This window comes from Pelodiscus sinensis, chromosome 5, assembly GCF_052426305.1.
Source record: "Pelodiscus sinensis isolate ZL-2025 chromosome 5, ASM5242630v1, whole genome shotgun sequence".
Classification (NCBI taxonomy): domain Eukaryota; kingdom Metazoa; phylum Chordata; order Testudines; family Trionychidae; genus Pelodiscus; species Pelodiscus sinensis.
This window is the reverse complement of record NC_143056.1, coordinates 44,306,431-44,325,685: the sequence shown is the minus strand read 5'-3', so window position 1 is coordinate 44,325,685 and position 19,255 is coordinate 44,306,431. Positions and strand designations below refer to the sequence as shown.

At 45.6% G+C, this 19,255-nt stretch overlaps 2 protein-coding genes and 1 long non-coding RNA gene across 8 annotated transcripts in view; 1 reads left to right on the top strand and 2 right to left on the bottom strand.

Moving 5' to 3' along the window:
* AREL1 (apoptosis resistant E3 ubiquitin protein ligase 1) overlaps positions 1–5,705 on the bottom strand; it is a 41,003-nt gene extending 35,298 nt beyond the window's left edge. For 3 of the 6 annotated variants that reach the window (XR_012903380.2, XM_075926868.2, XM_006117751.4), the window contains exons 1-2: positions 5,568–5,705; positions 3,558–3,772 (exon numbers count right to left, since the gene is read on the bottom strand). The gene's annotated coding sequence lies outside the window, so the exon portion shown is untranslated. Of the gene's footprint in view, positions 1–3,557; positions 3,773–4,362; positions 5,309–5,567 lie in introns of those variants that run through there. The other 3 variants (XM_075926870.2, XM_075926869.2, XM_006117750.4) reach the window with 3 other exon arrangements.
* On the top strand, positions 5,629–13,978 carry FCF1 (FCF1 rRNA-processing protein). Its single transcript, XM_006117749.5, has 8 exons — positions 5,629–5,766; positions 6,031–6,098; positions 6,549–6,620; positions 6,995–7,143; positions 8,413–8,485; positions 10,416–10,503; positions 11,694–11,788; positions 13,095–13,978. The coding sequence occupies exons 1-8, from the start codon at positions 5,764–5,766 to the stop codon at positions 13,141–13,143; spliced, it is 597 nt and encodes a 198-aa protein (XP_006117811.1). The 5' UTR covers positions 5,629–5,763; the 3' UTR covers positions 13,144–13,978.
* On the bottom strand, positions 12,159–19,176 carry LOC149524310 (uncharacterized). The gene is made up of 2 exons (XR_016349622.1): positions 19,065–19,176; positions 12,159–17,845 (listed from the first exon to the last, which is right to left on the bottom strand). It is a non-coding gene; the product is annotated as an uncharacterized LOC149524310 (long non-coding RNA).
* Positions 19,177–19,255: the final 79 nt, after the last annotated feature.

Here is a 19,255-nt window from a genome sequence, read left to right as displayed (position 1 = left end):
ACACTCCCTTACTAAGCAGCTTATAAACTCCATAGGGACTCTTATCACTATGCAATTCTCAAGTGTTTTGAATATCCAAGGAAATATTTCACTAACAGCTAACGAAATTAGCTCACTCACCCAGTGAAAACTTCAGTACAAAACTGGCACTTTGGGCTGGTATGCACAAGATACCCCAACCTCAAACCATAACACCATCCACTCCCCAAGTCATGCTGAAAGTTACTGTCTGTTCTAATTTTGGTACCTGCAACCTTCAAATGAACAATATCCACTTTGTTCCCACTCCAGGAGCTTGATGTCAATATAAAAATAGGGATGTTAGGTATCAATTAATTAACTAATTGAGGGAATTTCCGTTGACTACTTGATTAGTCGACGGAGTTTCTCCCGCTGCTCCCAGGGGCCTCTTGCTACATTTAAACTGCAGAGCCACAGTGGGGTAAGCTCCTGGGGGTGGCATAAGCCAGGACTGAATAGTCCCTGCTTGCACCACCCTAAGGACCGCTGCGGCTCTGCCTCTCCTCCCGCTGTCCCTGCACTACAGAGATGATGCTGGGGGCAGCCAGCTTGTAAGTTGGCTCTCCTCCGAGCACCGGCTCCTGCTTCCCACCCCCTTGCTGCCTCTGATACAGAGGCAGCGGGGGGAGGAGGGAAAGCGACTAGTTGAGTACTCACTCGACTAGTTGCTTATATTCATACGCAAAAATGGGCCATTTGATCTTGAATTTCAGAATTCCTTGTGTCTGACAAGCTATCACCTTCAATCAGTGCAGCAAGTTATTTCATTACCTCAGCATGAAATGGCAGGCAAGGCGCCATGTCAAATAGACAGCAGAGACAAAAGAGAATTGCCACATTCACAGCCAGCTTCCTTCTAGCATGTATATTAAAACAAGCCCTAAAGACACTTACTCAGCCAGTGTGCTGTGGGGTAAGCGTTCTCCCATGGTTAGCTGACACCCAGAATATCTATTTTATTCAGAAAAGGAATGAGCTGTTTTAGATGAGCATCAAGCAGTGTCAATGCTACTATCTAACAAGATGAGGAACTAACCTTTCTGGAGAGGGCCAACCTCATTACTAGGCAGAGAAAATACCCAGTTGTCCTACAGGCCTTACATGCTTGATCCAAGGACACAGCAAGTGATGGCCTCCTATCACTTAATGGAATCATTTGAATTTGGAAGCTCTAATACAGATTTGCCTCCTAAACTATTAGCAGAACAAAGATGGAGTGCATGGCAGCAAAGAGAGAACTGCTATGGAGACAGCAGAGCATGCAGCAAAGCTTTTGAAGCTGCACTTAAGTGTAATGCAACTAGAAGAGGAACATTATCCAGCACAGGTACATTAACTTAACTGCAGGTGCAGAGCCATATGGGACACATACTATATAGAACGCATTATCCTTTCATATTTTGTTACTGCACTGATATTTATGTCCCTGTTCCAATTCCAACAACTTTTATGAAAAATGGATCATGAATCATTTCTGCAGGATAGTATTGCCTCAAATTTTAAAAACCAAGCTGAAAGAACATGTCTACAACTTTGTGAACAGAACACCTTATGTGGCATATGTAACCATGTGGACAGATCATATGCAATAAGAAGGTTCTCTTTAGAGTGAGAATACCCAGTATTTTCTCAAAAATGAAATGTGCACAAAGATATCAGTGCAATTGCACATATGCACTTAATTTTAAAATATGGTCCTGAATAGGGATTAAGCAACTAGTCAACCAGTGACTTGACTAGTCACTCCCCCCCCTTTTTCCTCTGTCAGAGAGAGACAGCAAGGGGGGCAGGAGCCAACTTAAAAGCCAGTTCACCCCCAGCACCATCTCTGGGAGGTGCAAAGGGAGGCAGAGGCATAGCAGGGGACTGGGCATGAGCCAGGACAACTGATTCCTGGCTTGTGCCTAGTCCCCTGCTACACCTCTGCCTCCCCTAGTGGCTCTTAATATCTTTAAAAGGCAAAGCTGCAGCAAGGTTAGCTCCTGGGGCCAGGAGCTAACGCCACTGAAGTTCTGCAGTCCCCTCTTCCCATCAACTAATTGACTAGTTGATGGAAATTCCATTGACTAGTTGATTAGCTGATTAAACGTTATTTAACATCCCTAGTCTTGAAAAAGAGTCAACTCAAGAGCACAGGGCAGGTTACAATATCAAGCAGTAAGGTCAGAAAACCACACTGATGGCTAAGATCAATACATACAGAGTTATGTTACACACTGTTCAGAGTTAGAAAATGCCATTGGAAACTTTAAACAAGATCCAGTTGAAATGTTGGCTTTGAAAAAGGGAGAGAGAGAAAAATATTCCAGATCAATGACAAAAATCTAAGATTCCTCATTCTTTCTATTCCCTAGAGCAGTGGTCTCCAACCTGTTTACACCCAAGATCACTTTTTAAATGTCAGAAGAAGCCAAGATCTACCGCCCCATCCTGCCCCCAAAACCTCAACCCTTCATTGAAGCCCCGCCCTCTCGATTCTCCTCCTCTCCATCTCTGTAGGAAGAGGTTTTTCCAACATTTGGCCTGTCTAGACTGGACCAAATATCAGAAAAACCCTTTCTTTCAGAAGCCCCCTTATTCCTCGTGGAACGGGGAATACAGGGATTACCGAAAGAGCATGTTTGCTCTTCCACTAAAAAAAGCGGAAGAACAAATGCATCCCTGGATGCGGAACAGTCCCAACTGTGCTGGTGGGAGCAGAGGACATGGTACTGGGGAAGGGAGCTAGTGGGTGCTAGGGCAGGGTGCCAGTGGGAGCAGGGGACAGGGTGCTGGGGTGGGGACAGGGTGCCAGTGGGGGACAGGGGATAGGGAGTCCCCTGCACCCACCTCCTCCCAGGACTCCTCCCCCCCCACAGAGGAGGGAAGCCCCACCGCGCTCCTCCTCTGGGGTCAACCCCCCTCCCCCGCAGAGGAGAGAAGCCTCAGTGCGTGCCTCCTCCGGGGCCAACTCCCCCCTCCCGCAGGGCAGGGAAGCCCTGGAGTGCACCTCCTTTGGGGACTCTCCCCCCCGCAAGTTCCCAGCACGCCACAGACGTGGGGGAGGGGAGCAGACAGCGCACTTCTGGAACCCCCGGAAGTGGCATGCAGCTGCAGGACTTCTGTCTACCCTGCAGGAAGCCGGCACTACCTCCATTGTTGCTGGAGGTAGATAGTGGGGCTTCTCGGGGATGGGAGAAATGGGGAAGGGGCAAATGCCTCGCGATCAACTGGTCGAGCCCTCGCGATCGACGGGCTGGTGACCACGGCCCTAGAGGATCTTAAATCAATGTCAGTACATATACGCTCCTCACCTCCCCACAAAGATACAGCAGGTCAGCCTTCTTCATTCACTCTGTAAGTAAAAATAACCCTCAGCCACTGCTCTACATTGCTCATTGTGGAACACATACTTCCCACTGCTGCTCACCCCTCCAGCTCCAAAGCAAGGTCACTCAGATGAGCACTGGAGAATGCATCCCTTCAGCTAACAATTAATTTGGGTAAAACTGCCTATATGTTGACCTCTCTAAACAACCTTCCCCCCATTTACTTACCAATCCCAATTATCCTTCCAGTCTTTGATTCTCTTCTGCACCACTAGCTCCTCTATTACAGTTCTGCTGAGGAAAGTACTTTGGGGAGAAGTGTCTCAGCTGTAACTCAGCCTGTGCTGATGCTTGTATTCATCATGCTTCATGATCACCTCAGCAAATCAGGTAGAACTAGGTCGCATCTGAAAGGCGCCATCAGCTCGAAGCCCACAGCAAATCTAGGATGTGCATGAAGAAGAGACACCACAGCAAGGCTTAACTCTCCCTTCATTTCATAGACCCTTAGGGATATATTACCATGAGCCTGTTTGTGGTCTAACAGGTCTTGGAAAAGACCGATGGCTAGAAAAGGGGTGTGTCAACCATACTAGCCATCACTCTCTGCTGGCATCCCCTATGAAGTTCTGTACATTTGTTAGGACTACAGGCAATGGGGTAATATCAGGAAGTATGGTTGATGATAACACCTTTATATGAGGGACTGGAGCAGCCAGGGCCCTGCAGAATCACAAGTAAACAAGTTCTTTAGATACTAGCGCATCACCTTCAAGAGACAGCCAAGCAGAACAGCTCCATATGAGAGGGGATATATAATTACTCGCCATTTTGCAATGAGGCAGGATGGAAAAGAAAGAGAGAAGGGAAATGGGAGTATGCTTCCCTTCCAAAACCACTAACAAATTTTGAGACTAAGATGTAGACTACCCTCTCCCCGCCCCCCATAAACATACACTTAATTTTTTTGTTAAAAATATCTGAAAACAATCCAAACCACTGTATAAGAAGAAAAGTAAAATATGGGGGTCACCTGTATCTTCAACTTTCACTGAAGAGGAATAAACCCCAATAGAAACCTTATAAATTCTGCAAACAAATGTTATGCATCCATTGGAACACACAGCTGCAAGACAGAACTAGAGTTTCCTTTTACTAACCAACACACAATAAGAACAAGTTTGGCAGGCACTTCAGCAAAAGTCACAAACTTTTTGCCCACCACAAAGCACCAGAGAAGAAAAAAACAAATCTGACAATGACTCCACTGCAGATACAGCAGTCTAGCCAAACCTCAAAAAAGGTCTAACCTACAGAATAATTAAATAATCAATTTTACCTTAGCCAAAATAATAATGTAAATCACTAAAGAAAAAATTACAGTACAGCACTCACTGAGGACAGACACAAATGAAAGACAGACAGATGCAGATGTCAAACAGCACCTTTTCATCAGCAAATATTTCAAACCACAATGAGGTGGAAAATGCAAGCAGACTTTTTCAAATGTAGAATCAGAGATCACAAAATGGCAACCAGAACTGAAAGATTATACGGCTCTAAAGAAACACAAAGAAATAACTAAGCTTCCCATGCCATACAGAATAGGTCCAAATTATTTCTTGCTCCACTGCGGAGGCACTTCCTCACATGATCACAAATGACTTGTCATCCAAGGACGGTGGGGAATATCTGCATAATGCTCGACACCTGACCCGTTGACCGCACCCTTCCCAACCAGCGGGACAAGCAGGCCGACAGAGGCTCAAGTCCCAGCCACGCTGTGAAAGCCCATCCTAGGTAGAGGCTTAACGTAAATATATTGAGCTTAACTCTAAATATACTGGGAAGCCCTGTGCTGGGTTCCCATCAATTAGTGGGTGCGGGACGCCAGGTCCTCGCACTTCGGTACCCGCTGACAAGTCCACCATGCCGCGCTCGCGCTGGACTCCCCCCTAGCTGTGGCGCTCTTCCTTGTCCGGTGCCGTGACCCTGTAACAAGGCTTCCTCCCCGTCCCGGATACCGGCTCCCCCGCCCTCAAGTTCTCCCTCGGAGGTCGCTGCGTCTCACAGGCTCCAGACCGCCCTTTGCCACCCGGTCTCGAGGCCTGGCGGGGGGCCGCCGCCGCCCCCCTCCTCACGGGCGGGTCGGGAGATTCCAAGGACGAGTCCCTCCCCCCGCAGGGGCTCCCCGGGACGCGGGCCCAGCCCTTGGCTCAGGGGCCTGAGGGGAATTACCCCAGGCGGCGATTCCGGGTCTGGGGCCCGGTAATGCGCGCGGCCAGCGCGGGCTCCCGCTGCCCCCCAACTCCGAAGCTCTGGCCGGAAGTGACAGAGCCTCACGGCCGGCTGGTCCTCGGTGACGAGAGAGACGCGCGCCGGAAGTGTTCGGAACGTGGTGGCCGGGCCGGGGCCGAGCCGGGCGAGGAACGGGATGGTGAGTAGCCGTCGGCGGCGCTCTGCTTCCGGGCACGCGGACGGGGATTGTGGGGCTCCGCTGCCTCCGGGGGGGGGCCCGCGCCTGGTTCCCCGAGCCACAGGGGATTGTGTGACACCCCGTGGGGCGGTGCGCGCTGCAGGGGTGGCTACGTGGAGAAGATGCTTTGCTGGGGACGGGGGAGAGGTTGGAGGAGAGTCACTGGGGAGGCAGGTTCGGGGGTGTCTGTGTTTCCTCCTCTTCTTTAACAATGTTTCTTTCTAGGGGAAACAAAAGAAAGCGAGGAAATACGCCACTGTGAAACGCATGATCAGCCTCCGAGACCAGCGCATGTGAGCCTCCCAGTCATGGGGAGAGGGGACAGTTTATCAGGCACCAGTTCATAAAACTGGAGATTTAACTACAGAGAAGCTTAGGCTCCCCCTAGTCAATACCTGAAGGCCAATGCAAGATGTATTATGGTTGAATATTCTTCAGTGTCTTGTTCCGTTTTCAGAATCCCCGGTGCTTGCTTCCTTTTCCTGCTTCCCTTATGAGATGTTTTTCCCAGTTTGGTCCTTTTCATTGTCAAGGAGGCTTCCTGCCAACTAACCTAAATGTTCATAATTTCAGTTCAAACTTCCTGTTTTACTCCCATATATCATTCTTAGCTGTTCCTTTTTTCTCCTTTGTTTTTTACATCATTAGAACATTTGTGGTTTAGTCTTAGATCCATTTTTCTCCCGTATTCTGTACTAATGTACTGTCACAGACAAACATAATTTATTTTTTTGTTGCTTTAGCAAAGAGAGCGCACGAGCAAAATCTAATGTGAAAAAGAAGGATGATCCCAGTGCAATCAAGGAAAGAGAGGTGTAAGTACCCAAGGAGCTGCACTCTTCCTTACATCTTTTGAGAGTAAAGAAGCTCTTTGCCTTTCCTGGCACTTGGGGGCAGAGAAGAGGCAGTTTTGGGCAGTTGCAAGAATATTTCCCCCCTCTTTCACTTACAGGAGTGTTCTAAAGGTTATAGGAACTTGTCCCCCATTGGCCTCTTAATGTGTATAATGTGGGAAGTGCTACTATGAAGCTGGGGAGGAGGTTGCTTGCCACCCTGTTTCTCTCCAGGCATTATCTCAAGACTGCTCCTGGCAGGGCATGTTTCCTAGCAGATGGGTCTGGTCATAGGACTTGATACATTGGAAGTGCCAGTTTAAAGTAACTGATTTTAATTGTTTCTTTCCTGACAGCCCTCAGCACCCTTCCTGTTTGTTCTTCCAGTATAACACACAGTTGGGTCCTCCCTATTACATTCTGGTTGATACAAACTTCATCAACTTCTCCATTAAAGCCAAGCTGGACTTGGTACAGTCAATGATGGACTGTCTCTATGCCAAGTGTGAGTATCTGTTCCTGTTAAGAGTTTCTCCTGAAATACCATGGTGCCCTGGTGTCGCATGGTCTGCTCTTGCCTTCAACTTGGGATGTTAAACAGTATTTAATTAGGTAACCATGTAACTGTTGAAAATCTTAGTGGTTATGTGGTTACACGCTGCAGGCTCTACAGTATAAAGTTTATACTGCAGAACTTGCAGCACAGCTGGCTCCATTCTTGAGGAACTTGCAGCAAGGGGCATGCACCAACTCCTGTCTGCTGCCCTGCTCACAGTGAGCCAGCTGCTACTCTGCTTTGCTACCTCTGTATCGGAGGCAGCAGGGCAGTGCGGGAGTCGCCTTCCCGGGATCCAGTGCATGCCGGGAGCCAGCATCTAACCGTTAAGGTAACTGATAAACTCATGCATATTGGTTAATCATTTAAATGGTTATACTGTTACATCCCTACCTGCTACAATTCTCCGCTCTCTCACAAACACTTTCCAGCCTACATGGAACTAGCTTAAGGTAAGGGCTGTCCCTAGGAGGTTGCAGGGCCTAGGACAACTACCCCTCTCCACACCATGCTCTTCCCCACTTCACTTTTTCGCCCAAGTTCCTGCTCCACCCTCTCTTTGCCCCCATTTTAACTCTTCTTTCATGTCTATTCCCTGCCTCTTTTTGGTTTCCACCATCTCCCTAAGTGACATAGTGCAGCAGGGCAGGCTGGGGCTGGGTTGCTTACTGCTGCTAGCACCAGAGCACCCGCTAACTCCTCAGGCTACCCTGGACTCTGCATCCTCCTGAAGTGCAGGAGATGGGGCAGTGTCTCCAGACCATCCTATAGACAGGATGACTCTGCTTAAAGTAACAAAAGTCCAGTTAAAAGGATTTATGCTGCTGGAAGTATACAGGGATGAAGAGCGCTTAATATTGATCAGTGAGCCTGGGATTCTTAATCTGCATTAAACTTTGCAATTAATAATCAGGTGAGTCTTAAATACTAATTTTGACAAAATAAAAAATCAAACCCAACAATTTTAAATCCCAAATTCATCCAAAAGATCAATAACCTTAACAAGATATGCCCATCTAACTGCTCGTTTACTTGGCTTTTAATTATTTCCCTCTCCCCTCATGAGTTTTTTGTATGTTTAATGAAACTGTAAGCAGTTCAGGGTATCTTCTTGATAGTTTCTTAGTATTTTCTGTAGAGCACGTTGTCATAATTTGTTAACACACTTTAGGTACTATGCAGGTAACAAATAATATTAATTATATTCTGTTTTTGCAGGTATCCCTTGTATCACAGATTGCGTGATGGCTGAAATTGAGAAGCTAGGGCAGAAATATCGTGTGGCACTAAGGTAGGCACAGAACACTAACTCTATTCCTTAGTGATAGAAATGTAGCCGTGTTAGTCTGGGGTAGTTGAAGCAAAATGCAGGACAATGTAGCACTCTAAAGACTAACAAGATGGTTTATTAGATGATGAGCTTTCGTGGGCCAGACCCACTTCCTCTATTCCTTAGTCCAACTGTTCACTTGGCTGCTTCAGGCACTTTGCTGATATAAAGTGCTATTGTGCTAAAGTGCTGATATAAAGTGTTGCAACCATTATGGTTGAATTTGAAATAGGCAAGGGGAAGTGGAAAGTTCTGTTCCCAGAGTAAGATTTGGTTTGGGCTGGGATGGAAAGTCTTGCTTCTCTTCTTGGTCTATCAATTTCTGCACAATAAAAGCTTTTATTTAAAAAAGTGTAGTCATTATGGTGCAAATCATAGTGCCAGTATATCTACAGTAATTGTGAGCAAGCCTTGGCAAAGACCTTAACATAAATCATTCACAAGAGGCCTGACACAAAGGAGGCAGCAGTCCAGTCTCAATTAAATTGGAGGAATCCACCATGAGAGAAACATTTGATTCTTGTGAATGAAAATAGTTGATATGCATCAGTTTTTCCATCATCCTGGACAGTTCTGCTGCTCAAGACCACTTTAATATTTTGTAGGAAAATGATAAAACCTCCTTTGCCACAATTGCAAGCCATATTTAAAAAAAAAAATCTTTGTCCAAAGCAGTTGTGTTTATAGTGAGATCTCTGCCACTGGCACGCTATTCTTTCTTTGCGGATAACCTGATGAAAAGGGAGCATTTAGAAGTCCCTACACTGAGGGGAAAAGTTGTTTGTAAAGTCCTATGGAGTCACCCATAGCTGACTGTGTCCTTGCACTGAGAGCTCTTAAATGAACTTGATCCCTTTTAATATCAGCAGGTGATGCAAAAAAAAAAACTGGTCTTCATCCTTACAGGAGAAAAGATGACTGACCTCAGCCTGCATCAGCTGGATCCCTGATGTTCCAACTGTAACTTTGAATTTCCTGACTTCTATCCATTTAAATGATCACACTTAGAATGAGATATTCGCTTATACTTCTTGTATCTTAGGTTAAAAAAATCCATCTTCATGCTTCTGTACATTTGTGGTATTTGCTAGCATGATTGTTGAGAAACTTTTTAGTGCGATGTTTCCAGAGGTTTGTACATCAGTAGAACAAAAAAGAAATAATTGTGACTTTCCACTGCAACATCCATACTTCACAGGATTTTGAAATCATTCCAAGATTGATAAAGCATTTTGAGATGAAGTAGTAGAGGGAAGTATGATCCCTGTCCCTGATATCTATATAATGATTCCATCTATGTAGACAAGTCCATAAGAGAACCAGCCAGCCCTTGTCAGGGATGCAATCTGCAAATATGTGGTCTACATCTTCTAAGTGACCACAGCAGTAAAGGGGGGGAAGTCATGAAGACCCATTTATAGTCACTAGCAACACATATAAATTGATTTGAGCTTTATTCAAAGATGGCTTGGAAGGTCAAACTAGGAAGCTGGACTCCTGGATCTGTCACAAGAAGGCATTGGCTATGTTTGAGGCTTGTTCTTGCCACCTGGACAGGATATGGAGAGTCTGTAGAGGAACTGTTCAAAGAACTTGCATTTCTAATTATCTTTTTCTATTTTGCATAGAGCCCTGATCCTGACTGTGGTCTCTGGGTGCTATTGCAATATATACTAAAGTAATACATGAACAATATTTGTTAATCCATCTTGTGCTTTTTTATCTTTCTTGCTCTCTCCTTTGAACTGAAGATATTTTAGACCCTGATCTTGGCTGTGGTCTTGAAGTTTGGAAATTGCCCAGAGTGAAACACCTGTATAATATGAAGATGCATCTGTATAAGTTAACTGTCCTTGTACTCTTCCTAATGACATCTTTTATAATTCCACAGAATAGCTAAGGACCCACGATTTGAACGCCTGCCTTGCACACACAAAGGGACCTATGCAGATGACTGCTTAGTACAGAGGGTCACTCAGGTATCTTCCATTCCAAGGGTTCCTTTTCTGCATTGTTGGCATGAAAACTTGCTGAACACCTGTAGACGCTAATGACCTATCAAATCGCCTGCTGAGAAGCTGTAGGAGCCAGACAAAGTTCCTCTAATCCAGTATCCAATCTGTAACATTACTTAATTCAAAGAAAGATATAACACTCCCATCATGTACTTCATTGTGCAATTCTGTCTAAAGGAATGCATATGGGATGAGATGTTCCTTCCTCAATTCTCCATCCTGCAGGCTAGTAGCCTTAGTAACAATAAAGATGGTAATACCAGCTTCCTGTGGAGGGTTGGTTTTTTTGCAGTAGATTGCAAAGCACTTTACCTAGGAGGTCAGTATCACTGTCCCTATTTTACAGACGGGGTAAATAAGAGACAGAAAGGCAAAGAGACTTGCCCAGTGTCACCCAGGACATCAGGGTAAGGCCAGTAATAGAATTCAGGTATTTGGGTTCCACCCCAATGCTCTGTCCACTAGGCAACACTGTCTCCCACCTGTAAGTCACCTGGACACTAAGGGTACGTCTAAACTACATGGCTCTGTCGACGGAGCCATGTAGATTTGTTGTTTTGGCAAAGACAAATGAAGCCGTGATTTAAATGATTGCGGCTTCATTTACATTTACATGGCTGCCGCGCTGAGCTGACAAACAGCTGATCAGCTGTTTGTCCGCTCAGCGCGCTAGTCTGGACGCTCCCCTGCCGACATCAAAGTCCTTTGTCAGCAGCCCCGGTAATCCTCATTCCACGAGGAATAACAGGGCTGCTGACAAAGGGCTTTGATGTCGGCAGGGGAGCGTCCAGACTAGCGCGCTGAGCGGACAAACAGCTGATCAGCTGTTTGTCAGCTCAGCGCGGCAGCCATGTAAATGTAAATGAAGCCGCGATCATTTAAATCGCGGCTTCATTTGCCTTTGCCTATGTGTCTAATCTACATGCCTCTGATGACAGAGGCATGTAGTCTAGACACAGCCTAAGATGAGCAGAAGAGCACAGCTAATCTGTAGTAGGGCTCTGTATGAATAAGAATAGCATCATATTCTAGTGATGCCCAATATTAAAATTTGTGCCCTATAGTGTTAGGCCTAAGAGTACAAAAGCATATGTTTATCCTTCTCCACTGGGCTGGCTCACTGCTAGAGTCTGACATGCCTCCCTTTCTTGCAGCACAAGTGTTACATAGTGGCCACCGTGGACAGAGACCTTAAGCGGAGAATCCGGAAGATTCCAGGAGTCCCTATCATGTACATTTCCAACCACAGGTGGGAGACCTCTGTAGCAGGACACAACACTGACTTCGATAGACTTCCTATTTGTTTGCAGTTTATTCCGAAACACGTTGGTCTTTCTATCTTGAGGTTTTCTATAATGCCTGTAACTGTAGCGTCTTTGATTCTTTATCAGAGGAAGTCTGCCTATGTGAAGAAATGCTGGAACTGTACACTGTTGTAACAGGAATACCTAGTAATCTAAGTTTGGAATTCCATTTTTTAAATTCTGAAGTATCAGGAAAACACACTCAGAAGTTTTTTAGAGGAGTGGTGTTTTTCATAACCTCGTCACAAATTTAGTGCATGCAAATAAGTGACTGACCTAATTTCTGATGTAAAACAAAACTTTGAAAGAAATTGGTGTAGTGAGTTTGAAGTTTATTTTTTCAAGTATTCATCATTTGGCGCTGCTTGCTTAATTAAAGTTACGTTAAATGTTTCAGGATCTGCTTAACACAATCTAAATTTCCAAGGATTTGCAGCAATCCCAGTCTTCCTAAAGTGGACTTAGAGAAAGAAAAGTCACCTTCAGTATTTTAATATTATCTTGTTCATGACATTGAATTATTTTGTTTTTCATATCAGCTGTTAAATAGAGGTGGGAAAAGAAAACATGGTGTGGGCAGAGAAGAGTGTGTTTTCAGGTGGGATTTGAAATGGAGGTGAGAGAGGGAGAGGAAGCAATTCCATATGCTAAGGGAAGCAAAGAGAAAGCTCTTTGCATTAATAGTGGTGATTATGTGAAGAGAGGAAGAGTCTGCTGATATATCAGGGGAGTAGTGTGTCAAGATTATCTGAGGCAAGTCAAAGAATCTTAATACATCCATAACTGGAATGTAGCTTTGAATACTTCTCTCACAAAGTGTCTTCTGCTGTCATCCTTTTGTGCCTTTGAATGCAACTTGGGTGAGAAGTGCTTTCAATGCTACTCGGTCATATGCTTGAAAGGAGTTACAGTATTTATTGTGTACTAACTTGGTAGGAAGCTGGTTTCCTCCCATAGGGGTGTTTTTAAGGTGCTTGTACCCCAATAGCTAGGTCTTGAGTTTGGAACACTGGTAGGGACATCTCCAAATCTTTTTGCAGTTCCGCTACTGCTTCTCTCCCTGGGTATTCACCCTCCCTGAGTATTCAGACTGCAAGTCAAAATTCTATGAAGCTGCTTGCTGTGGGCATGAAAGCATTAGGCTCCTCTCCACATTTGCTGAAGGGGAAGATGGCAAGACAGTTACTGGAGGAGACTGCTTTCCAAGCAAGGTGTTCTATACTCACAGTTTTTTTTCTTTGTCACTTTCAGGTATAATATTGAGAGAATGCCAGATGATTATGGAGCCCCTCGATTCTAAATCCCTGCTACAGATATTCCCAATAGATCCTGCTACTAAGCCATCAAGTGTCAGGAGACTCTAAAACCAGTTAGAAGGTTCATCTGTTTCTATACCCCTATGCTTGTTCCCAGACCTTGAAGGTGACACTGGACTAATTTCTTAGGCTTTGCAGCTTTGGTTTTCTAATGAAAAGCTGTTTTGGATCTGTCTGCTTTTATTCACCATTGCTCCACCTGCTGCAGGTAACCTAAACCCATTGGTCACATCAGCATGTGCGGGCAGGAATACCAGGACCCAGAGAGTGCATCTGCCTAGCTTCCTTGCCCGTGGAGTATTTGGAGAAAATGTCAAAGAAGGATTCAACAATAGAACATAATGGAAATACTGATCTGCAACTCTAGTTTCTAGGAATTTGTATGAAAAACAATGGCCTCTGCAGCAGCACATGCATTTCTCTGACATGGCTGAATTCTCCCCACACTTATAATTTCTTCATCTGAATGGTGGGGAATCAGCTAAATTATGAGGCCATAGCAGTGAATTTACCTTATATGGACACAGAAACTCTGAAAAATATGGAGGGGAGGGCTGTTTTCTAAATCCTTGACTCAATAGGTTCTCTGTATTCTGGATCTGAACAAAACTGACAAAGTTCTCCTCTCTCCTCCCCATGAGAACATGAGGCCAAGTTCAAATGAGGAAAGTGCTTTGTGTAAATTCACTTACCATCAACTTTCTGGGGTGTTTGCTGAAGGAAAACCTGGCAGCATGTCTGTTGATGAGAGCACCGTAAGCAAACTGCAGCATCTCTACTAAACAGGCAATAATAAAGGAGTTCAGTCTCTATTTGGAATTAGTGGGCTTTTCTTTGACTATTATATCATCAGCATAATGAGTTAAACATGATGGCATCTTACGTGAATTCCTGAAACTGCATGTCTTTATGTATGTCTGCCCACGTCCTGCTTGATAAAAGCACTATCCCCCACCATCTTCATAGTTGGGAACAGTGCACCTCTTCTAGGCATTCTGCCATCCTGTTACAATGCAACTGATGCACCACTTGCTACTAAGTAGGAATGTAACAGGATAACCATTTAGCCTGGGCTTATCGGTTACCATGAATGGTTATATGCAGGTTCCCACCCTGATCCTGAGGAGCCGACTGCTACTCTGCACTGCTGGCTCTATATCAGAGCTTACAGCATGGGGCAGCAGCTGGCTCCCTGCGAGTGGGATGGGAGTTGGTATGCACCAGGAGCTGGTTTAAAGGCTTATAATGAAGAGCCTGCAGTGCAGCTGGCTCCCTGGGAGTAGGGCCTGCTGGCTCTGCTCCTGGGTAGCTGGCTGTGCTCTGGGCTCTGCAGTGTAAGCTTTATACTGCAGAGCCTGCAGCATGTAACTATGTAACCACTGAGATTTTCAGCAGTTACACAGTTACCCAATTACCTGCTTTTTAATATCTCTATTAAGTCCCTTACTAAACTTTAAGGCCCTGCTTAAACTAGCAGTAGGAACTGGGGCTTACATCTATGCTGATTTTTCTTAGCAAAAAAATCTTGTGGGAAAAGGGTTTTTTGCGCAAAAAGAAAACTTCCACACTGCTTGTTTTTTGCTCAAAAACCCCAGCGCAAAAACGGATCGGCAGAAAATATGCAAGAGATCATGACTCATGCAAATGAGCCCCTCATTTGCATATTTTTGCTGAGAAACTCGTAGTGTAGATGTAATCTGATTATTCTTCAACACAGCTCTGTCTACACAATAGAAGTATCATTTATCTTGCATGTAGGTTGGTCTAACTTGTCTAGACTTAATTAGCAGATGCAGTAGTTTTCACCAGGGATGTTAGATAAGTAATAGAATAGTTGAGTAACCGCATGAATTCTTAGTGGTTAGTTGATTATTTTATAGTTCCAGAGGGCAGGGCTGGCAGCCAGTGAACTGTGGCCCCACTCCGAGGGAGCCCCTGTCACTCTACATTGCTGCCTCTGTATCAGAGGCAGCAGTGTGGGGTGGAAGTAGCTTCTGTCCATGGGGGTTTCGAGCTCCCTGGGGATAGAAGCTGCTTTGGGAGGAGGTGGGGAGGAGGCTGCCATGAAGCAGCCTCTGTCCGCGGCAGCCCAGGCTCACCGTGAACAGAGGCTGCTCCGATAGCAGCCCCTATCCTCGGAGAGCTCAGACTCCCCATGGACAGGGGCTGCTGCTGAGGACCAGTTTCTGTCTGCGGTGGCCCAAGCTCGCCACAGACCTTCTGCGGCAGGAGCTGCAGCACAGAGGGTAAAGGGGGCAGGCAGGAGCTGGTGCATGTGTGATGCTGGCTTTTAAGCCAGCTCCACCCGCATCACTTCCCACAAGCCGCTCTTCCCTTCCCCAGTGCTATTGCCTCTATCAGAGGCAGCAGCGGGGAGGGGGATGTCAAGCAGGAACTAATGTGCATGGGGAGGCAGCATTTAAGCCAGCTCTTCTCACATGCCATCTCTGTGGACCTGCCTGCCCCTCCTTGCTGCCTCCAATAGATCCAAGACTGAACACCTGTGCAGCACTCAATCTTCCTTCCAACTTTCACATGTCTAATTTTCATAGAATCATAGAACTGGAAGAGACCTCAGAAGGTCATCAAGTCCAGCCCTATGCTCTAGGTAGGACCAATTCCAACTAAATCAACCCGGCGAGGGCTTTGTCAAGCCGAGACTTAAAACACCTCTAGGGATGGAGACTCCACTACTTCCCTAGGTAACCCACTCCAGTGCTTCACCACCCTCCTAGTGAAATAGTTTTTCCTAATATCCAACCTGGACCTCTCCCACCACAACTTGAGACCATTGCTCCTTGTTCTGCCATCTGTCACTACTGAGAACAGCCTCTCTCCATCCTCTTTGGAACCTCCCTTCAGGAAGTTGAAGGCTGCTATCAAATCCCCCCTCACTCTTCGCTTCTGCAGACTAAACAGACCCAAGTCCCTCAGCCTCTCCTCATAAGTCATATGCTCCAGCCCCCTAATCATTTTGGTTGCCCTCCGCTGGACCCTCTCCAATGCGTCCACATCCTTTTTGTAGTGGGGGCCCCAGAACTGGACACAATACTCCAGATGTAGCCTTACCAAAGCCGAATAAAGGAGAATAATGACATCTCTGGATCTGCTGGCAATGCTCCTCTTAATGCAACCTAATATGCCATTAGCCTTCTTGGCTACAAGGGCACACTGTTGACTCATATCTAGCTTCTCATCCACTGTAAGCCCCAGGTCCTTTTCTGCAGAACTACTACTTAACCGGTTGGTCCCCAGCTTGTAACTATGCTTGGGATTCTTCCGTCCCAAGTGCAGGACTCTACACTTGTCCTTGTTGAACCTCATCAGATTTCTTGTGGCCCAATCCTCCAATTTGTCTAAGTCATTCTGGACCCTATCTCTGCCCTTAAGCCTATCTACCTCTGCCCCCATCTTAGTGTCATCTGCAAACTTGCTGAGGGTGCAATCCATCCCCTCATCCGGGTCATTAATAAAGATATTGAACAAAACCGGTCCTAGAACCGAACCTTGGGGCACTCCACTAGAAACCGACCGCCATCCTGTCAAAACTAGTTTGATTACATTCTCCTGCACACTCCAACACCAAACAGCACTGACAAAAGTACATTATAGCAACATGTCTTCAAGACTTTCTTACATTTCTGCCTTAGGCCAGGCTCAGCAATGGGAGCCTGTCTACACTGGCAAATTACTGCACTGAAACTTGCTGTGCTCAGGGGGGTGATTTTTCATAACCCTGAGCAAGAAAGTTTCAGTGCGGTAATTTGTCAGTGTAGATAAGCCCGTAGGTGAGCCTGTAAAACAGGAATCTGCAAGACAGGTTTTTTAAAAGAAAATGCAGGGATTTCAGAAGCCCTTTAAACTAAAGTTACATTCAGAAAAGAGGGAGATTTGAGAGGTGTAAGTGAAAAGAAGGGGCCAAAATCGAGGGAAGGGATAACAATGGTATAGAGAAATTTATCTGTGGTACTTTTATGGCCCCATCACCATAGTATCTGAATCTTGCACACTAACCTATTTCTCCACACAACCCCTCAGTAAGGTAAAGCAGAAATGTTATTTTATACCCATTGATCAGGTAATATACTGAAGCACTGAAAGACTAAAGGCCAGATTTTGAAAGGTATTTAGGCACCTCATGGGATTTTCAAAAGCATCTAGAAATTAGGTGCTTTGAAAACTCCACTAAATGCCTAGCTGCATCTTTGGGTGCCTAAAAATCTTGAAACTCTGTCCCCAAAGTACTAACTAGCCTAAGGTCATACAGGATGTCTCTGGGGAAAGTAGACTCCCAAATCTCTCAGAGTAGCTTCTGATCCACTGAACCACCTATGATGGACCATGTTGGGTCTGGGCACCGCTGAGGGCATCCGCTCAGAGTGAATTGCTCAAAACCAGGGCTGCTTACAGCCCTAGATTGAAGACCTTTCCCAAAGAGGCCACAAACCAGTCACATTGAGTGTTTCAGCTGCCAATCTATCCAGCAGGAAGCCTCATGAGCAAAACCCCTCAGACACCCCAGTTCTCCCTGTGCTACAATCAGTCCCAGGTCTTACACACAGGTGAGGGTTTATAGAACCCTATCTCACCTACCCCAAACGGCTTCTCCCAGTCCCAAAGAACCAGCCACAGATCCCTGGTCGATTTACTCTTTAGATCTTACCCACTGGGCCAATCCTTTAGCATCTAAAGGTTTATTAACAAAAAAAAGAAAAGGTTGTTAAGGAGTCTACATTACATGTTCCAATCACCAAGTTCTTGATGCAGGCTCGTAGCAGAGATGTTACAAACTGTTATCTTAGAAGTCTCTGGTGTACATCCTTGGCTACGTCTACACTGGCCCCTTTTCCGGAAGGGGCATGTTAATTTCAACTATCGTAGTAGGGAAATCCGCGGGGGATTTAAATATCCCCCGCGGCATTTAAATAAAAATGTCCGCCGCTTTTTTCCGGCTTTTAGAAAAGCCGGAAAAGAGCGTCTACACTGGCCCCGATCCTCCGGAAAAAGCACCCTTTTCCGGAGGCTCTTATTCCTACTTTGAAGCCAGGTGCATGTTAATTGCACAGAACATTGAGAGAGCCTTGCACTCCCTCTGCATCTAATCAAAGTGCTGCTACAGTTCAATTGGCACACCCTGCAAATTCTAGGTACAGTTAGCAAAACTACTCCATCCTGGGAGACTGACTTGTTTACGACAATCATGTGGCCCACTCACTAACATAGTTTGCCCCTTGCTGCCCTAGTAGGATGTTTCCAAAAGTTAATATGATCTATTCCAATCTTGACCTGCAAAAGAGTGATAGAAAGAAATCAATTTTTCTACAATTGTTTCAATTGCTGTATTCAAGAGTTAGCAACAAAATAGGAATATACATTAAAATTTTAGACCTAACCAGTTTCTTAAGTGACTTGACACAAAAATGACAGAACATACTAGTATTAGAGCTGAGTAGATCTAATATTTATTTTTCTTTCTTTATAAAGAAATTAGATACAGGGCTTCTGTCAGATAATTTCTAAGTTACTATCAAAATCTAGAGTGTTCATGTGTCTGTCTAGCCCATGGAATCCGTTAAACTTGCCCCTCTCCCGACTCCCTAAAAATCTCTAACGGCGATCCTGGCATCACCCGAGTTATAATTTAGGTTAATTTTCAGCGAATCCGAGTCCTCAGGCAATGGCGTGGGGTTGCTAAACTGAAGCGAAGAGCCTGTCGCTGCTAAACAAACACAGTACTTGTAAACTGAATGCTGTCTCCATAGTAACGGAGCGAAGGGTTCAAGGCTTTGCCTATGGTCGTCAGCTCCCCTTGCCAGAGGTGGCCCTTGCCGGTCATTATTTGCTAATCGCTAGGCCTGACAGAGCAGCTCGCAGACTTTGGGTAGCGAGCAGGAGGGGTTGGTACCAGAATTTCATCCCAGCTTGTGACTGAACTTGTGCGTAGCGAGAACGTGGAGATCTTGGTCGCAATAGGACCCAGAAGCCGAAGGCCTCCAGTATGTTCCTTCCGGCCCACCTAAAAAACAAGATGGAGGCCGATAGCCTTTCTCTGAGCGGCGCTCTAGCTCCCCTTTTCTCCCCTCTTTTGTCCAAGCG